Genomic DNA, 21,211 nt, shown 5'->3' on the forward strand with positions numbered 1-21,211 from the left:
TAGAATGTAACACAAAATGCTTTACAGAACAAAAGAAGAAAAAAACAATAAAGCAGTATGTCCCATTCCCCCCTCTAATCCCCTCCCCACTAATTCCCCCAGGAACAATATGTTATAAATTATTAAATGATAAATTTACCATTAATAAAGCCAGAAGGCTAGTTGTAACCTATGGACCCATTATAAAAGCCTCTCTGTGAGAACGTGGTGCTGTAACAAAATAACAAATAAAACAGGTGCTCTTGACAATAAATGCCATTTGTTCTTTCAAATGGAGACATTTCAGCCGCTGAAACCAATTTTCTGTTTCTGGAGGGGATACTGGACAAAAAAAACAAAACGTAGATTGGATTTCTTTTAAAAAAATGAAAAATAATAAAAAGTGAAGGAGATTACCTGGTTGCTAAGGTAACAAACGGAGCCATCACTCAATGGAATCAGTCATGAAGCCGTGGCAATCGGACGTTTATGTGCACACATGCATGCAAACACACACCAAAAACAAACGTTGTTCACTCAGGGGGTAAAAAAGGACGAGTAAAACACACACAGCATTGTTATGTGGAGTGGAGTGAAGAGGATGATCCAATGTCACCTGCTAGTGTATTAAAATTATTTGAAAAAGATTATTATACCTCTTTCAACAGATAATGGTGTTTTAGGCCCAAATGTTTTATCAAGAGCCCTGAATCTCTCTTTTTTTTTTTTTCTACAAGTGAGAATAGTTTTAGAAGTAGCCTTTAATTTGTTCATGTCATTCTGATCATAGGTTAGAGCCTTAAAAATACTATGATATAGTCAATGAAAATGGTAGGGTATTATTTTATTTATATAAAGTCTGAACTGGTGAATAAAGTCACATGTCATGTCATATCAACATTTTTCCATTTCTGTCTCACAACAGGACATCTTTAACAAATATTCACTGTATGGATGTTTTTCATTGTGATGTATATAATGTGACCTCTTTATAATTAAATAACACAATACGGCAACAGGTAGCTGATGACTGATAAAATACACATGTTTAATAAGTTGCTGTAGTAAAAAAAAAAAATATATATATATATTATCAGGCATATAGGATGTTGTGTTATGGGGCTTTATGGGTGAACTTTTTCGAACCTGCTTCTATTCTCCTGGAATATTTAATGTGTCACACAAATTACTGTTTCACGAAATTGATTCAAACAAGAATTTCCAAGGAACACCTTTTCATCTGATTACAGCTCTGTAAAGAAAATCCCTGTTGTAACTCACTTGCACTCACTGTGATTTAATGTAGAGCTCAGATTACAGGAAGAAAGTGGGATAACATAACATAACATAACATAACATAACATAACATAACATAACATAACATAATTACATAACATAACAGTTTCCCTGAGGTTTACACCGAAGGGATCAATAAAGTTTTATTCTATTCTATTCTATTCTATTCTATTCTATTCTAGTCTATTCTATTCGACTGTCTCGTGTTTTATATTAACTGGTACAAAATATAAATAAAATCTAAAATAAATAGTATATAATACTTATAATATAAAATATGAATGTGAAAAATACATAGTTTTTTTTTTTTTTATATTCTTATCAAGTAAAAATGTAAGAAAGCAGAACTAAGCCTCCAGTGTGGCTCCAGTTTGTCTTTGTTCACGTCCGCCGTGTTGATAAAGGTTATTCAAATCCAAGATGGCGGCGCCTACAGCGGTGTCGTGATGCAGGGAAACAGGTCATTTACAACGTTTTTAAAAGCGGGACGTGACATTTTTGACATGGGTTGTTGGATTTATGTGTCTGGGACAATAACGCGAAAACTAAGGACCTTGAAATAAAACAGTAAGTTCCTTTAAAACAGACATTTTCGTCACTTTACAGCCTCAACTTCATCCTTCAGTGTGACACGGAAACAGTTCAACAGGACACAAGACGTTTAGTAAAGAAGCTTCAGCAGCACAAGGTGATGCAAACAGGAGTCTGGTCGGTGTTTGGCTTGTAGGTAAAACGGGAGCAGTTGTTCTGCTTTGTGGGCAAACCGGCAGGTTTAATATGAGTGAAATAAATGTTACTGTAGCATTAAGAGTATAAATTAGGATGCATAACCTGCACAACATTATTGAGTGTCCCAATACAAAGTCACATGTTAATCAGTGTAACTTGTCCTGCATTCATTTAATAGTTTATCACTTTATTTGGAGGTTTACGTGATTGACACCTATAAAATACTGCATTTAGACTAAAAATATTTTATTTTCTGCATTTATTATCATTACATTACTTTGTTTTTTAAAGACTGCCATGTAGGTTTTACCCTTTATCTTGTGCTGCTGACTGGACATCAACCTCCAACCATGCAAACATCATAAAATCCTCATAATATCAGTGACTGTACGAAGATTGTAGTGGTAAAAAAAAAATCCATTGAGGCAAATAAAAGAAATTATGGCGTATTTAACTGTAGTCTGTACCAAACAAACATAAACAAACATGCTTCTTTAAGTCAGAAGAATATCTATCTATCTATCTATCTATCTATCTATCTATCTATATATGTCAGAGCATCTTTGTACCTTGCAGAGTGGTATGTTAAGACACATGTTAGCTTTATGAAAAAAAATGCAGCTCCATTGATTTGGATATTGCAGTTGGCCATATTGCGATTTTGATAACATTTCTAAGAGTTTTTCAGTCCTGTTATGAACCCAGTGAACAAATCTAACTGTTACCAGCCTACAAGAGCTGGGCAGTCATTGTCAAAACACAATCCTTCATTTATATTACGTATTTATTCAAAGAGTTTTACAGTTTCACAAGTTCACACACAAACATAAAACAACAAAGGTGCAGGCAGTAGTTGGAGGTTTTACCGTGTTACGTTTGAGGATGCATTTAGGAGACTTCTGGGCCAAGCTGGTAGTTTATAGATGTGCATTTATGTGATGATACTTTGATGATGGCTGTTGAGGTTTTAAGAAGATATTAATCAAACATTTGAGCATGAATTAGTATCAGAATAGGCATTTCTTGGGCGTTTGTTGTTGGGCTGAACAAATAATCCAAATATTATTAAAAGTTCAACGTAGCCAAATACATTATCCACATCACAGGGGCTGCAGGTTTTTTAACATTTTTTTCGAGAAATGTAAAATGTGTCTCCATGTACAGTTTAAGTGAAATACTACAGAGACACCCCAGTCTGTTAAATCTGCAGAGGTGAAGGAATATCACATCGCAGCAAATTCACCATCATTTTTCATTATTTTTGCTGTTTGTGGAATAGAAATGCAAAAATTTTAAAATGTATGTTATTATTGATAGTCACATTATTATTTATTTTTGTTTTTTTTCATGATGTACAGCCCTGATTTGTTATTTATGTTACCCCAAATCCCAGACATTACTTAATCATGTCTTAGTATTTAAATTTTATTCCTTTACTGGCTGCTCAGCTCTTCCAGGAATTCACATTTAAGAATAAAAATGTTTTTCTACATGATAAAATTTCCTCATATTTGTCAAACATATTACCACAAAGCAGAAAGCTTTGCCCATATACACAAAATGGTTAAAATGATCACAGTTGGTGTTTTAGTAAATATGAAGTAAATATGTGATTAAAGGATAAGTAAACAAGGATAGGAATTTGACTGACATTGATCCCAGCTTATGGTACTCGATCCCCAAAAACTATTAAAGGTCAGCATTGAGCCTTGGACATGATAATTACACTAACTTCTGATCAGGCGTAGTCTTCTTCTGCTCATGCAGAACGTGCAGCTGAGTCAGGGGGCTGTTTGCAGAAGTTTTCAGTCACTCTTCAAAGGAGACACCCGAATGGACGAGCCCAGTCACCATAGAAACATTATCTCAGTCTCTCGCCTTAGCCCACTCACTCACACCGTCAGAGATGCACAGAGGCTTGAGTGCTCGGCTCTCCCAGCCTCAGCCTGAGGGAGGAGTGTTGGCTGCTGTGGTGCTTAGCTTATACTCGAGAGAATTTGGTTTAAAAAAAACAACCCAAAAACATTCCCACAAGCAGGTGGGTGGAGGAGAGTGCACTTTTTTCTTTTTTTTCTTTTTTTTTACACTCTCATTTTGGTTGACAAAGCTCAGTCATCCCCAAGAGATTTATCGTCCCTGCAAGCTCCTCAGAAACTCCTGTTTTCTTTAACTCTAGGCTACAGAATCTGCTGTGTTATTGCTAAAATCAGATTTTTGATGTGTCTTTTGAAGTTTTTTACTGATTTGTTTGACTGTTTGAGCTCTCTCTCTCTCCATAGTAAGCCTGTATTTTCATAACATTACAGAATATAGGATAACCTTTGTACAGATTCCTCCACAGCTTTACAGAAACATCCATAATTTTTATTTACCTCATCTACATCTTTATCTGAGTCGGATGTCAGGGAGTGCACATTATCGCTTCTTCTCTTCTCGATCTACAAAGGTCTCCCTGTCTGAGATCCAGATGCGTCACTGCTGAGAATATTTTCTCTCGACAGGCCAGGTTAGCAGCAGTTGTCCTCCGCTACCAAGGATGCAGAGACTGTATGAATGTCTCAGGTTTCCTTGGAAACTGTGTTTATGTACATGCCTGTGTGTGTGGTTGTGTTGTGTAAAATCAAATTTAGGTCAAATGGATTTTTTTTCTAACATGCAGTTGACTGTCTGACCTACATTAGGCCCTGGGGATGTTTAGCCTCTCATGAAAGACAGTAAAACCCTTCAGAAGTAGCCATAGAAAATCTGTTTTTTTCTGTCAAGCTGTCCGTTGTGGGACTGGTCAGCTTTTAATTTATTGTCCACAATAATCCTGACATTTCTCTAAACTAGTATTTTGTTCTTTTGAGCTACAAGCAATTACCAAACTTGAGAGAAGCAGGACCCTTAACCTCCTGTAGTGCAACAGCAAAAGTCTAAACCTCCGAGGCAGATTTGAAGTGGAGACATCAGTGTGTAATTTCAAATCAGTTTAGTGCGATTATCATTCTCACATCTGAGCAGGCGGGCGGCTTTAATAAGAACAACCTGTCCAGAGCTTCACAGTGAGACAGAATCACATCGTGCCGAATAAACCTCTTATTTCACAAACTCATGCTGTTGTGTGAGTGACATGGTGCGAAGAACACAGACTGTGAAACAGCAGCGGTGAGAAAAAAAAAAAACACTTCAGGGTGGCTGCAGAGCAGAACCGTCACTCAGTCTGTTCACAACAAGTGGACTCATGTGCTGCTCCGTCTGATGCCATATGTACTGACACGGGATAAACTTGTCACTTGTTACACCATGTGGTAGCTATATCAGCCCTGTGAACAGCAGATTTGTTATGTAAAATGATTATGAAGGAAAAGTTTTTAATTCCGTTTTGACTTTTTATTTTGTCGAACATGTGAAAAGACAGACAATTCTTCAATATTTGAACGTTTTTGCCCAAAATCATTCATACCTTGGTAAAAATTTTGATTTACAGCGACTGTTTATTTGACGAACAGGTTTCTTCTGGGCAGAAATGACATAACCAAGTGGTAAAAGATGATTCTATCAGTTTGTTTTTCCATTTTTACCTAAACGCCATGTCCAAAATGATGAATATTTTTTTCACAGTAATCAATGATTATTTTTTATCTTTATGTGACACCACATCAATAAAATGATTCTTATGATCATTTTCATATTGGAGCACTTCTCTTTTGTGATGATCTCCATCCCTTTGAGGTTGAAGACTACCTTGCTGGTCCTCAGTTCCTCCACAGATTCTTGATAGGATTCAGATCTGGACTGTGGCTGGTTCACTACAAAATGTTGATATTTGTTTACTGTTGGCCTTTTTTTTTTTCCTCTTAGGCTGCATGTTTCAGATCATTGTCTTGTTGAAAGGTCCAGTGCGACCCAAGGACAAGTTTTGTAGCAGACTGCCTGTAGTTTTACCTCCAGAATCTGAGAGTTGTCCTCATTTCTCACAATGCCGTATACTTTGACAAGGTTGAAAAACACCCTTGAACCGTCACATTCCCACCACCGTGTTTAACCATGGTTCTTGGGGTTTAATGCATTTCTTTTCTTTTGCCAAATGTAAGCTATGTCTCTGTATCTCATCCGACCACACAACTGAAAAGCAAAAGCTTTCCTCTTTTCCTAAGTGAGCATTTGCAAACATGAGGTGAGCTTTTGTGTGGTTGTCGTGGAATCGTCCTTCGCTCCATCGTCCTTCGCTCCATCGTCCACGGAGACGAGCTTTGTTCAGTGTCCGCTGGAGTGAGCCATGACTCGCAGTTGAATAGAAAACCACTGCATCGGCTGTTCTCAATTTACAGTGCAGTAGAATACTCTGGAACGTGATGTCGAAAATAAAAGCACCATTTGAAAGGGGCGCAGAAGCTACATTTTAAACATAAATAAATAAGTTGTGGCACTTTCAGGGGGTTTGAATAGTTCTGAACACGGCATTTTCAGTAAAAAAAATTTAAAAATGAAATCGCTGAAAATTGTCATTAACATCTCTAAAATCCTGCTGTTTCCATCCTGAAGACATATGCTGATCAAATAAAAGCTCTATAAATCCCAAGTTGGCATGAAAACATTTGTGCCTAACTGTCAGTAGTTTAAACAGATCGGTTAAATATCCAACGGATTCTGTGGTGGAAACTATCATATTTACGTCTTCTGTGGTTACATAGCAGCTATGTACTCTGTTAATGTGTCTCATGTTCTTTTCAGTATGCAGGTCAGAAGGCCAGTTTGACCTCGGTGTGCAGAGATGCTCCTTTCCTCTGTGAAGGGCTTCTGTCTTTGACTTTCGCTCTCTTTCTTTGATTTCATGCTCCTCTTGTGCTTTTACACTCAGAAATTAGAAACCTGTCTGCATGGAAGGAGAAAGGATAAACACTCAGACTTCCTGATGAGAGCTGGTGTTGTATGAAGGTTCTGTGTCTGTTTTTCTTCCTTTTACTACTTATGGGAGGAATGACAGACACAGAGCTGCCTATAAAGTTTGAGTTATTTTCTTCAGAAGACATACGTGAGGTGCAACGCAATAATGAATTCAACTTCGAAGAATGTCCACAGCAGATCCTTGTTGGAAACAGCTTTACCTTCACCAATATCAAACTTTAAGTTATTCCACTGTTGAGTTTTTGAGAATAGAAGTCACCTGAGCTGTCATGGACCAGTTTTTAGTTAAATTTTAAAGTCAGATTTATTATCAGGACACCTATTTTGTTCATATTATCCCCCTCAAAGAAAGTTTAAGCTTTTCTTTTACAGGCATGAAAAGTTAAGAGAAGAACATGTTAATTAACGTCCAGTTACTTTTTGGGTAATTGATCTGATCACTGTCTGATCAACAGCCCAAAACCCAAATTTATTCAATTTACAATGATATAAAAAAGCAAAAATCCCCAAATTCTCAGATGTGAGAAGATAGAAATTGCTGTTTTCGTTTAGTTTAACAACTGAACTCTTGTTAATCCACTAACTGTTGCAGCACTGTGTTGGTTGCATGATTATATGTGTTTTTTTCCCCCCACATTTTCCAGTTTTCTGCACCTTTAGAGTAATAATGACACCTGTGTTAAAAATATGAAACGGTGCAATCTGTATAAATCTCAGTATTCCACCAGCATGTCAACACTCCCACCGCCTGCCTGTCAGTTTACTGTGTTTGTCCCTGTTTTAGGAGACACAATCATGCAGGTGTCCGTCAGAAGGCTGGTTCTGTTTCCCCTGTGTGCAGCCCGGCCCGGCCAAAGCAGGGCTGCTCTCCTGAGGCCGACGCTTCGCCTCCTGTCCCCCAACACCCGCACCCTGTTCAGCGATACAGGAGTGTGGGAGAAGGACTATCGAACTGAGACCAGACGCAAGGTGGAAGAATGGTGGCACCCACGGATTATGGCACAATGGCAGAAGGATGCACTGGAGGAGGTAAGAGGAGCTCAAATACATGTGCGTGCAGACAGTCTTCAACCTGGTAATGACATGATGATGTAGAACAAACTCAAGAGTGTGTTCACATATGCACCTATATCTCATTGATGATCTGGTTTGCAGAGACATTATATACTGGTTTTGTTGACCTGAATAAACAATTATCCCACATTTGAAAAACTTGTTAACTGTAAGAGTCCAATAGTAATGTGGATACTGTGGCACCTTATGCAGGTTTCTGACCGCAAATATTTAGAGCTCAAGGTTAAAGGTGCAAATTGCAAGATTTTGAACATAAAGAATGCATGAATATGGCAGCAAACAACTATTTAGCATGTCAAGATGTAGTGAAGTAGTAGCAGCGTCTGAGCAAAGTCACACTCTATGAACTGGTTGTAATTTGAGCTTCTGTGTTCGATGTCTGGGCAGCTGGTAAGGCCACACGTTTGTGCATGTTAGGTTATGATAGCAAATGCATGTAAGTCCCTCCCTTTGAAACTGTTGGTCCAGCCCACATTTAAATGGCAAAATAATTACCTCTGATTCTGCACTGGAGAAGCAAAAATGTCATTCAGTGTTCAAACAGAGCCCTAAAAATCCCCCAAATTTAAACAATCTTGTATTTTATGTCGACTATTTACCCAATCTCTGATGTTCAGTTTACAAAATGAAATGGAGAAAACTAGTTTGGTATTTCTGTTCAAAACATGATTTTCGACTGTTATCAAAACGACTGAAGATTAATTTTCTGTTGCTTTTCATGCTGCAGAAGAAAACTTTTTTAGCGGTTGGAGTACCTCAGGAGGTACAACATTAGGTTGCTGACATGTTGAAAAATTTGTGCTTACCAGTAATTAATGATCATGTATACAGAGACACAAATGACCAGGTTTCTGCTCCAACTAAAAGTTATACCCCATTAAAAAAATCCAAACCTGTGCATATAAATGTTCTCTTGCACATGTTTTGTTGTGTAATGAGCAGAAGGTTTTAGATTCACCCTTTATTCACTCATCATTACAACAGCTGCTACTGCTGAATGAGTGAAAATCAGAGTTGAAGATTTCTAACCACGGTTGCATTGATCAATTGTTTTTTTTTTACAGCTAGACATTTTGACCTGTTATTGCAGACAAAGCAGAGACGTAATTGATGACATTAAACCCGACTTGTGCATGCCGGTTCATTGGTTTACTGGGACACTGGGACGGAGCTGCTGTTAATGAAATTTGCTTCACCTATTTCCTTTCCTGCTGTGACAAGTCAAAACGTCTGCTGCGCAAAAAAGGTCTATTCTTGGCCAAGTGTGCTCCTGAGAACAACATCGTCTGCAGGGAGACTGCATCTGTCTGTCTGGGCAATTCTGAACATGTGAAATACAGGCCTATGCATTATTTAGCTGTCTAATCAATAACTATCACAACAAGTATCACTTCTTAAATATTGCTTTTATTTTATTCCTCTTATGAACAATCAAAAACAGACTTTCCAAAGAATATATTAAAACTTCAGGCCCCGATGTAGAAACTCAACAGAAGTGAATACTCTTGTGATAACTGATAGAAAACCTGTGATCACTGAAATTGAATTGAGTTCACCGGTGCCTACCTGCATGGATATACCTAAGAAATGAGCTGCAAAAACACTAGAATTTTCTCAGTTTTGAATTCATGTAGTGTGTCTACCTGCATGTCTGCATCATGGAAAAGAATTACCCGAGGAAATGGGAAAAAAATCTGACAGTGAGACTATAAGAAGATGGAAAAGGATACAGGAAGATTGGTGACTAACTAAAAATCAGTGGAAACACAGCTGCAGCAGTAAGCAGGAGCAGTAGAATGAGTCGTAGTACCACTAATCAGAGGTGCATTGGCTCTGAACATTATGTCACAGACAGTGCGCGACTTCCATGGACCAGCTACGAAACAGGTTGGAAAGGCACGGTTGTTTAAAATCAGAGTTTCTGTGGCAGCTCAGACAGTGTGAAGGACGTTGCAAAACATCAAGGTCCAAGAACAAAAAAAAAACAAACCTTGGTACAAAACTGCCAGATTAAACTTTGTCAAAGGACATTAAAAGAAGCGTGATGAACGTTGGGATCATTGGTTGAATGTGAACAAGATCAATTTATTCGCCTCAGATGGAGTCCAGCACGTTTGGTGTGATCCCGACCAGGACAGCCACAGTGAATGCATAGTCCTGAAGCACAGAGGTGGGAGTGTGATCAGATGGTGCTGCGTGAGTGCAAAAGGCTTTGGGAGACGACATTTATAGATGCACTATGAATGTTTGTGGATGCACCAAATTCCTGGCTGACAATATGACACACAGTCTGTAGAAGCGTGAAGAAGAGCAATACTGGAGCATAATAATGATCCAAAGCACATTGTCAGAACTGCAGGAGGCAAAAGTAAAAGCTGAGACATGGCCAAGTGTGTCAGTTGACTTGAATCCAACAGAACACATTTGGTATTTTATTGAGACAGGTAGAACAACACAACACATACCTGTATCCTCCATGCTGAGATGGATTAAGTCTGTCATCAGAAATAAATGTAAACATAAGAGGCATTGAGAACAAAAAAAGATTTGAATTTCAGCATTTAAAGGTGTACTGAGTTTTCTTGTGTTGAGTTCATTCTGTCAGGCCTGTTTTTTTTTTTTTTAATCTAATGTATGGTCTAAAGTTCATGAAGCCCAGCTTGACTAACTTTTCCCCGTAACTTTCCAATATCCACATTATATGCCTTGCTGGGTTTACTCCAACGACAAAATCCAGCTGACACCAAGTTGCGGTTTAAACAGGATTCTTTAGTTCACAAAAATAAAATTTACAGACGGAAAACATAAAGCAAAACGAGGACACAAAGTGTGTGCAGTCAAAAAAAGCTGTTTGGCTCCATGCCATCATCCATTTCCCAAGAGCCCTTGCAAATTTAAGGGACCCTAATATAGTGAACCAAAATATCAAAAACAAATCAATAAACCAAAACACCACACTAACACAGAATTCAAATATCCAAAACTATGATTAACAACATTTAACCAAATAACAGATAAATTTAGCAAAATAAAAAAGGTTAATCATAATCTATATCAAAGTTACTGTTGAACAAAAAATCAAAACCAAATAGAAATAATTACGGTAAAATAAGAACCAAATCCAGAACCAAAGAAATAGATTTAGGCTCCTACATCTAAACTGTTTTAACATGAAATATGCAAATACCCAACTATTCAGCTCAGAAGTAATCAAATTACTGTAAGGGGATAAAATGTAGAAATCTGTTGACTCATATTACAGTTCATACTTCTGTTGTGTGATGTATACATTTGAGGCACCTTTGTTTGTTGTTTTTTCTTTTTTAGATTAATGGACTAATTGATCGTTATGCATCCTTCCAAATGATCCTCTCAGCTATTACTGGCACCGGCTCATCTCGGAGTCAGAGCCCCGGCTGATTATATGTCCTAATGGTCCGAGCGTGTGGTCGTCTGCGACGGGCTGACAGTGATTAAGTGCATTTATGGCAGGACCTCGGTCCTAATTAATTTATTGAAAAATTCATGACTCAGGTTTCCTGTAATCACGTATGGCCGGGTGTAACCGGCACTTACTGCGTTGCCCTGGTAACAGTGTTGTGACTGTAAGCCGTCCAATAATCTGCCACCATTTAGATCCTGACACTATAATCAGCTGCCGTTTGAGCCTCATACAGTAATACAGTCGGTCGTCGCTGCAGCTCTGTATGTGACGGGTTATTATTCCTGCTCTGACCTCATCAGTTTAATGCAGCCTCTTTTATACACGACTCATTCAGAAGCCAGACAGATAATGGAGAGAAGAACTTTGCACTTCACTCTTCCATTGTAGTCCGTCAGGTTTAAAAATCAATGCTTTATGAAAAGATCATAAAGCATGATCATAAATCCAGCTTTATTATCTTTTCATACAGATGTATATATTAATATGAAAGGCTCTTGTTTCTCATCTCAGAGTGCCGACAGGAAGAAGTTCTATGTCCTCTCCATGTTCCCGTACCCGTCGGGGCGACTGCATATGGGCCATGTGCGAGTGTATACCATCAGTGACACCATCGGCCACTTCCAGAGAATGAGAGGCCATCAGGTATGTCTGCTTTTAGCAAATGTGTTTTCACCAATCCTCCCTAAAACAAGCAAGGTCGGCACACTCTGCACTCCAGCAGTTCCATTTCGCTGCTTCGTGTTCCAGCGAGCTGCTGCCGTCTTACTGGGACACATGGAGGAGAGCCAGTGTTTTTAGTAACACCTGTGTAAGGAAGCTTTACACGACTGTAAATATTAATTAATTTACTAATAACCCTCTCATGAGACTAAAGGTGGGAAGCTTTTTTAACATTTAATTGCGACATTATCCTGAAATTATAAAGAAAACTGAATGTTTATGATGTGATGGTTGTAAAATGATGTAAAAACTGAAATCGAGAACATGCAGTGGTTTGACTGTGGAGGCTTTTCAACAGTGATATTTAGGCTTTTGTTTTCCAGACTCCACAAATATATGACTTCCGACAGCAGGTGTCTGTCTCTAAGAATGAGTCAATTATGACTCAAAGCTTTTAACTTTTAATACACGCCTGGGTTTCGTTTATTGTTTGTTATCTTCCGCTCACCACAAGTCTCCGTCTGTGGCTTAACTGTCCCTGTTTTTGTTCTGACACACAATATGCTAAAATGACTCTTATTCCAAAACCAAAAATGTACAAAGGATGTGCTGCCCTCAGAGTACTTTGACGTGCATATTCATTGTAGAGATTGTGAGACCTGCACTTTCCAGTTGAAGTTAATTTGATTTGACTGTTGTTAAAGTCCACGTAAAGCAGGAAAAAGAGTGTTCTGACATTGTCACGCCACAGAAAGCTGTTATTAACCACAAGGGAAATTTGAATGAATAAAAAGATTGGCAAGTGTAAAAAATAATAAAATTTACATTTTAAAGTGTGAAAATAGAACTCTCTCTTCTGAAAGGGTGGTGGCAACACACCGAGGGCACTGATTGACAACTTTCACACCGGCCCAAATGAGCCGTACGAACCCGGCAAACTGACCCGAGTGTGTGAGAACCACTGATGATAATGCAGTTAAAGTGTTAGGATGCCTGCTTAGAAAAACCCTGAGCACAAAAATGACGAAAAACAGCCTGAAAAACGATGTAACGGCACAATTCAGTAGGTCGTGGTTCACAGTCTTTGCACAAGTTTTCAGCAAAAATCTTTTTAGAAACAAATCTGAATTTTATTTACACAGACTTTAGTACATGTATGTGTTTAGGGTTGTAGTCAACTGAAGAAAATCTTGGTTAACTGAAATCATACCTGCTCTTTAGTCGATTGGCCACAGGGGAAACAAAAACAACATCTGCATTATATCTCTAGATGAACTAAAAAGGCCGAAGTGCACCGAGGTCACTCTACCTGCTCACCCTATTAGCATAAATGAATTGTAAATAAACACATAAAGGTAATATTTACAGCATATTAAATCATTCCAGCCTGCTTTTTTTTTCACACTGATGCTAACAACAGACTGGGAGCAGGAAGGCGTGCACCACATTCACATGGTTTCTGAAAAACAGATGTGCATCAAGTGATGATTGCAGCACACAAACTGTTCAGGAAATATAATGCAGACAAGTTTGCTGCTGTGTTATTGTTGAGCTGTGACATACAAACTGCTTGCTTTGCAGCCACAATGATGACTTATTTCACATGGTGTCAATTAGTTTGGAACTGATTCCAAGGAAAGGTTAAATAACTCACACCTTAGAGTCTCTGTTAGGATGGGCCAGTCCAACGGTGTGAAAGAATGGGGGTGTTTAGGGGTGGTTTGTTCCTCCTTCCACCAAAATGAATGGATTAATCTCAGAAGATTGTTGATATAACGCTTTTGTCCTTATAAAAGTTACACCAACAATTGCCTGACCAGTGACTCTGTGGTTAGATGAGAGCATGTCAACTAGTCGACTCAGATGCTGCCTCACTGATAAACCATGAAACACAAAAACAACGAGTTGGCCCATTATTTAGATCCCTGTTGCGTGTACATCAGTTTATTCAGAATACAATTAATATCAGCAGCCATTACATCACTGCACCCCCTGTTTGCATTAACCGTCTGAACTGTGACGCTCCATATCTGTTTACACGCTCGTACAGTGTACATAGCAGGGTGTGTTAACTATCGCATTAATACGAGCACCACTAGGAGCAGAACAATGCCTCCCCACGCCACTTTCTATCAATGAGATTACCGACGTTTACACTTCCCTGAGAGCATGTAATTAAACTCTTCTTAAATTTCCGCTGTATGGCCGTGTGCCAGCTTCCTTTAGAAAGTTAATACATTTGAACACGACACTCAGCTGCCAGTTCATCAGGTGTAAAAACATGAGACTAATACAGTAAATAATTACCCTCATAAAGGTTTTAATCTGTCTGATTTGCCACCTCTGCAAAATACATCTAATGTCTCATCACCATGGTTCTGATATTGCCAGATTCCAGACAATTTCCCCGACACAAATACAAAAACACATCTCTGCTGCTCTCATTTTGTAGTGAGATACATTTAAAATATCATAATTTCATAGTACAGAAGGGCTTTTTTTGTCTTGATATGAAGGCAAGTATAAAAAATCTGCAGGTAGATCTTGATAGCCTGGACTGTTCTGAAAAATCTGAGATCCTGAATGTATGGCTGTCACATGACCAAGATGAGAGCTTATAACTAAAGGTCGTGAAATTACTGTGAAAATTCCCCAGGGCTCCTAGGGTTTAAAAGTCAACTCAGAAATATAGGAAGAAGGTGTTTTGTTCTTTCTTAGAAGCTGATGATTGGAGAAAACAGAAGGTTGTGGTGATTTTGAACCTCCCTTCTTATGGTTACCATCAGGTGTAAATAAAGCAAAACCTGTGCTCCTGATCTTAACCACCGCCGTGCGGTATTGACCGGACTGTGTTTCAGATCAGAGTGTTGCAATCGATATTCGGCTCTCTCTTTGATTCCTCTAAGCGGCTGTGGCCAGAGTCTGTCAGACGGACCTCGCTCTCGCAGCGACACAAACACCTTCTGCTCAGTTCTTTGCTTCCATCCGTCCCAGCCTTCGCCCAGATAAAAAGTAGTTGTAAGACATGCCTCTCCCTTCCTCTGTGTTTTCTGCTCCTGGAGGACTTTACGCTGTGTGTCTTCTTCCTCACCTTCTTCCTCTGTGTGGTTTCTCCCCGAACAGGAACACGGTTTCACTTGGTTGGTACCTACTTCCAGCCCGAGAGTGTATTTTCTCTCAGCATCTGTCAGAAAACGAATCCTGTTCCGCTATATGCACACAGTCTACTCTTGTCACTAGTTAATTAAGAAATGTACTCTCTGTCAATGGTAGCACCCTAAAGCTATTTTCTGGATGTTAAAGACTATTTCATGTGTGAAAAAGAGTTTTTTTTTTCATCCCAAATCACAGCAACACCCAGTGTACCCGTCTGTTCATCATATCAAAGGATTGTGACCAAAATCTCATCCACACATGGTCCTGTTGATTAGTATTTTGTTACCGTCAAGATTCTGCTTACCTCCATTGTACTCAAGTGGAGGCAGTTTAGTTTTTTTTTTTTAAATATTTGACAAATTAAGGAAGCTATTCTTGAGGTTTGCCACTTAATCTGAATGATTAATTTTCTTCCAAAAAGCAAAATCTCTATTTTATTTATGTTTAATTAGGTAATTACTGTGTCTCTTCTGGTACCCCCCCCCGTAAAACCACAAAACTTGTTTTTACATGTTGTTCTTTTACTTGTTGTTTTTTTTTAAATTGAGCCAAATTTAAGGTAAAGGTCTCTCGTGGCACCTGCTTCATATTTACACCACAGTGGTGTCTTTTCACCGAACTGTCTCCAAGAAAGCAGATAAGCTCATTTCCCAAACAATTTATTTCACTTTTCTTTTAACCCAGAATTTAAAACTTTAATTTATGCTGTAGCAAGATAACCAGCTGCTGCCACTGACTGCATATTTACCAAACAGAGAAAAATTATTAACAATCTTTTAATCAAACTGTTACTGAGAAACAGAATAAAAACTGTTCCTTTAAACTCATCTGCTTGGCTAAATTAAGGCTGCAACTATATTGATTATATTCTCAATTACCTGATTAGGTGTTTGTCTATAAAATGCTAAAAAAAAATTGTGAAAAATGTTGATTTTCTTTAAGTCCAAGATGACAAATGTCTGGTTTTGTCCACAAGTCAAAGATATTCAAAAAATCCACAGATTTAAGAAGTTTGAATGTAAGAATTTTGACCTTTTTTTTCCCCCCTCAAAAAATCTTTCAAGTTAATTAATAAATTATCAAAACAGCTGGCATTAGCTGTTTATCAATCAGTCAACGCATTTCCAGGCTAAGTACTACTAGAGTTGAAGCTGTGTAGCTGCTTCTTCACACTGATTGTTGTGCGCAGCAACACAACTCAAACGGTGAAGTTGTGTGGTCGTGGAATAAGTCCAATTTGTCAAGACAGAAGACATGAATACTGAGACAATTACAAGAGTTTCGTTTGAAACATACAGTTTCTGAAGTTGCTTTTCAAAGCTCCCACAGATGGATTGGAGCTTCTGGCTGGAGCTGTGTGGGTGGACACATAAATGTAACAGCGTGGCTCCACATTCCCAGCTCCCCTTTCCTCCCTGAGCTGTGGATGCATGTACCCGTCTCCGGCTGGCACCGACTTGTTTCACATTACAGTGGACAGATTGTCATAAAAATCAGTCTCCACTGTCTCCCACATCCATCTTCTGCTGCCTCTTGTCACTCATGCTCTGAAATGCATCGACTCCCTGATAGCAGGTCTGTGAAGAGTCACACTCGCGTTGTGTGTGGACGTGGGGATAAGTGGAGCCATTATGAATCACTCGCATCTCATGAATACCATCTCACTTTAAGCATTTACACTGAATAAACATCATAGTGGAGGTGCGTGGTTTTTGTCTGCTCTGGTGTTCTCATAGGCTATTTTAAGCAGGTGTTTGGCCCTTGAGCATGCCCTGCTTCATCGTCTGTTTTACTCTCAATGGGGCGATGCTTTTTAAAATCAGAACAGAACTTCATGCTATATTCAGAAAGTCTTAACACTAGTTATTGAGACCATAAACTCATTAAAACAATGTTTACTGAGATAACAAAGTAAGCAAAAGGTAGGAATGATTTCTCATGGACTTCTGTACAATCAGATTTCTGAGGAGTCTCCCCCTGCTGGCTGTTAGAGAGACTGCACATTGAAGGCACATTTGCATTGACTTCACTTTCCAGACCCGGGAGCTTCTATTCTGTGTATCAAACATGAATTATTGTTCTAAACGGGTTGTTTAAAATGTATGACTTGCCAAAAAAATACAAATAAATGCACAGACTCTCTGATAACAGGTTTTTAAAGAGTCAGACTTACGTGTGGATGTAAGGATAATTGTGACTGTTACCAGTGAAAAAATAACTTGCTGCTCTGCTTCATCATCTGTTTTACTCTAAATTAGACAATAATTTTCAGAATGAATATCCTCCTGTAGTCAAAAAGTTTTTAAACTAGTGATTGAGCCCATCATCTCATGAGTAGAATGTTTACTGAGGTAACAAATCAAGTGAAAAATAGGGTAATTTTGTCATAGATTTCAAGACAATCAAATTCTTTTAGCATCCAGAGGAGTCGCCCCCTGCTGGCTGTTAGAAGGAATGCAGGTTGAAGGTACAATTGCATTGGCTTCATTTGTCAGTCCCTCCATCTTTACATGCAATCTGTGTATTGAACATAAATTGTTGTTCTAAACAGGTTATTTATAATGTATGAGATGTCCAGAAACACTCCCTGATAACAGGCTTGAAATGAGTCAGGCTTGTTTTGTGGGTAGACGTAGTGACGTGGCGCTATTATCAGTGGAAAAAATTATTTTGCCTCTGCCTCTCAGTTTGATCTTTAAAAATGTAGCTCATTAACCATCACAGCGGCTCCCTGTAGAATCATCTTATGAATACAGTGTCACTTTAAGTATTTACGCTGTATTTTGCTCTAAATGGGACACTGATTTTCAAAATGAACATCCTACTGTATTCAAAAGTTTTTACACTATTTATTGAGACCATAATCTTATTAGGGAATTGTTTACTGAGGTAATAAATCAGATGAGAAGTAGAGCAATTTTCTTATAGACTTCTGTACAATCAGATTTCTAAGGAGTCGCCCCCTGCTGGCTGTTAGAAAGACTACAGGCAAAACACATTTGAATTGCCTTAGACTTTCCAGACCCGTCAGCTATGTCTATCTTTTCGTCAGTGTATCAAACAGTAATTATTATCTTAAACAGGTTATTTGCAATGTATGAAATGTCAGAAAACACTCCCTGATAGACGGAGTGATAAGTGGAGCTATTATCCATGAAAAAATAATTTTGCTTCTGCCTCGCAGTTTGAACTTTGAAAATGTGGTTTGCTGACGTAGCCTGTCCATCACGGCCGCTTCCTGTAACAGCAATTCATGAAAAGCGTGTCACTTTTAAGTATTTACTCTGACTAAACATCATCGTAGCGTATCCATCTAAATGAGGCGCATGTTTGTTTTTTTTCCTGCTTTGTTATTTACTTTGGCTATCTCAGGCAGGTGCTTGGCTCTCAGTGTGCCTGTATCCCTCCTGAGCAGTCACAGTGGTCTGCCGAGCTCTCTTAGCCTAATACCATCCAGCACTCGGCTTTACAAATGAGGCCCATGCAGTTACCAAGGATACCAATTCGTCTGAAACATCAGACCCGTTAGAGTCCGTACAATGATCCTCTCCAGCCCTCGACTCCTTGTCACTGTGCTTCTCCTCTACTTTACTCACACCTTCCACTCCTGCGCTCTCGTCGCATTTCTCTCTCTCAGCGAGCTAAAAAACGCAGCCGAGGAGCTAAAGAGATGAGCGAAGGAGTCGTGTTTGTCAAGGACGGTATATGTAATGGAGGGAGAGGGGAAGAACGCAGATATGTGGAGGAAAGTTGTGTAGGAAAAATTCTATAGGAAGCAACTTTCGTAATTAACATCATGCGAGCTACTACAAAGCTGTTGCGTCCTGATCTTCCATTCTGAGCTTAACCTTGCTTCCCTCTTGCATTTACATGATATAACAGCTGCAGTTACATGGCACTCAGTGTGCATACATTAACCACCACATGTAATGGAGTTAAAATCTCAGCACGAAACAACACATTATCATATGGGGGTCAATGTGTGCCGCATGTTCGGGGACGCAACGCTGTTTTGTTGAATAAATTACCATTTACAATGACGAGTTATTTATTTTGTCGTTGATGCTTGCATAAATTATCTCGCCACATATCAATTTAAATAAGCAATGAGCTAAAATGAAGTATTCTGAAAGCCACCTTTTACTTAAAAAACGTGTTTTCTTTGTTGTTACTCGACTTGAACGTGCAGAATGATGTGTGTACAGATCCACAAGGCTGGTTTTATATTCAGTATATATGTGAGTTAGACAAGTTTGATGCTAAGCTTGAAACTTTCAGTGCACACCCAAGGGGAACTGAAGGATTTGGAGAATACACCTGACTGTGATTTTCCAGAGAGAAAATGAAATTGTGAATGAAGTTGGATTTGCAAAGTCAAGCTTTAGCTAAACATTTTGAGTCTAATAGATTCAAAAAGCATAGGCAGTTAAAGATAATAATTGCTTCTAACATTTATATATTGCTTTTTTTACCATTGACCTACAACAATCAGACATAGACCAGCCATCACAAAAGCTGAAATTGTATTTAGTTAAGGAAATACAGTAATATCAGTAAAAATGAAAACTATAACATATTTTGTGAATTGCAGATTGCATGTTTAAATTCGTGATTTGGAGTCCGATAACTGTTTGGCTCCATGACAGAGACGTCTTGTATCCAGCAGTTGAACATTTGAAATAACAAATATTTGCCAGCTTGTTTTTTTTTTTTTAAATAATCACACATGACGAGCAAGAGGTGGATCTAAATGAGAAATTGAGGAGAATTGCATGATCTGCTTTATTCTCTATTTTACTTTAAATAAGACCATAAATTCCAAAAAGAACATCATGCTTCCTTATGAAGGTCTTCAAATTAATGATCAACACCATAAACTTATTAAGAAAATGTTGACTGAGGTACCAAATCAAGTGAGAAGTAGGGTGACTTTCTCATAATCTCCTGCACAATCAGACTTCTTTTTTGCAACCGGAAGAGTCGCCCCCTGCTGGCTGTTAGAAGGAATGCAAGTTGATGGTGCTTCCACATTTTTTTTGGAAACTAAGTCCATTTTTTACATGCAGTCTGTGCATCAAACACAAATTAATATGCCAAACATACTTATAATGTGCAAAATGTCAAAACATACAAATAAATGCCTGTTGCAATTTCTTAGAACTCAAGGAGGCTTCAGAATAGTTTGATTTGTTATTTGACGTCACCACAATACGAAAACACAGCTGGAACAGAGAATGTTTGATACTTTTTGCACAGCAACACAACACTTATTTATCGTTGATTGGCTGATGACCACTGACACTGATACCTGCGTCCTCAGGTGTTGAATCCGATGGGTTGGGATGCTTTTGGACTTCCAGCTGAGAATGCCGCTATAGAGCGAGGCCTCGATCCAGAGGAGTGGACTAAAAGGTACGAGGAGTTCCATCCGTTCTCATCCACTGTTGATATTCTGCTCCCTAACTTTGCTGTTCTTTCTCCCTTCCTCAGTAACATTCAGTCCATGCGGGAGCAGCTGGACAGCCTCGGGCTTTGCTTCAACTGGGACCGGGTGAGTAGGAACTGACGAAGAACTGAGCATCAACTGCAGCAGCTTGTAGTCTGGGTTGCTCTCTTTTGAGGGTGCGCGACACTCGGCACTGCTGACCTGACTCTAGTCTCCCCTTGCAGGAAGTAACCACCTGTCTCCCAGACTACTACAAGTGGACCCAGTATCTGTTTATCAAGCTGTTTGAAGCAGGGCTGGCGTATCAGAAAGAGGTAGGAAAGGCCCTTGCAGTTAAAGCTTATCCTGTTCTTCTTGTGGAAGCAGTAATATGATTGGTTTAGGTTTGATGTGCCTGACAGTTACAGAAATGATTGAGGCAGCTCATCCGTTACTCTTTGAAGAAAATGAATGAATTGAAATGAAGAGAGCTTGGTAGAAGCCTTTTGATTATGTGTAATGAAATGGGACGACCTTCAAATAGGGCTCCGGTCTGT

General features: G+C 38.8%; 1 protein-coding gene across 1 annotated transcript in view; it reads left to right on the top strand.

The window, feature by feature from the left end:
* Positions 1-1,712: 1,712 nt before the first annotated feature.
* Positions 1,713-21,211, top strand: part of LOC103366420 (probable leucine--tRNA ligase, mitochondrial) — a 27,323-nt gene continuing 7,824 nt past the window's right edge. Inside the window, exons 1-6 of the mRNA XM_008294142.1 lie at positions 1,713-1,842; positions 7,679-7,923; positions 11,924-12,055; positions 20,550-20,641; positions 20,720-20,780; positions 20,900-20,989. Coding sequence (XP_008292364.1) covers positions 7,690-7,923; positions 11,924-12,055; positions 20,550-20,641; positions 20,720-20,780; positions 20,900-20,989 — 609 coding nt within the window. The 5' untranslated portion in view covers positions 1,713-1,842; positions 7,679-7,689. The remainder of the gene's footprint in view (positions 1,843-7,678; positions 7,924-11,923; positions 12,056-20,549; positions 20,642-20,719; positions 20,781-20,899; positions 20,990-21,211) is intronic.

The sequence above is a fragment of the Stegastes partitus genome, unplaced genomic scaffold, assembly GCF_000690725.1.
Source record: "Stegastes partitus isolate 25-593 unplaced genomic scaffold, Stegastes_partitus-1.0.2 Scaffold944, whole genome shotgun sequence".
Lineage (NCBI taxonomy): Eukaryota > Metazoa > Chordata > Actinopteri > Pomacentridae > Stegastes > Stegastes partitus.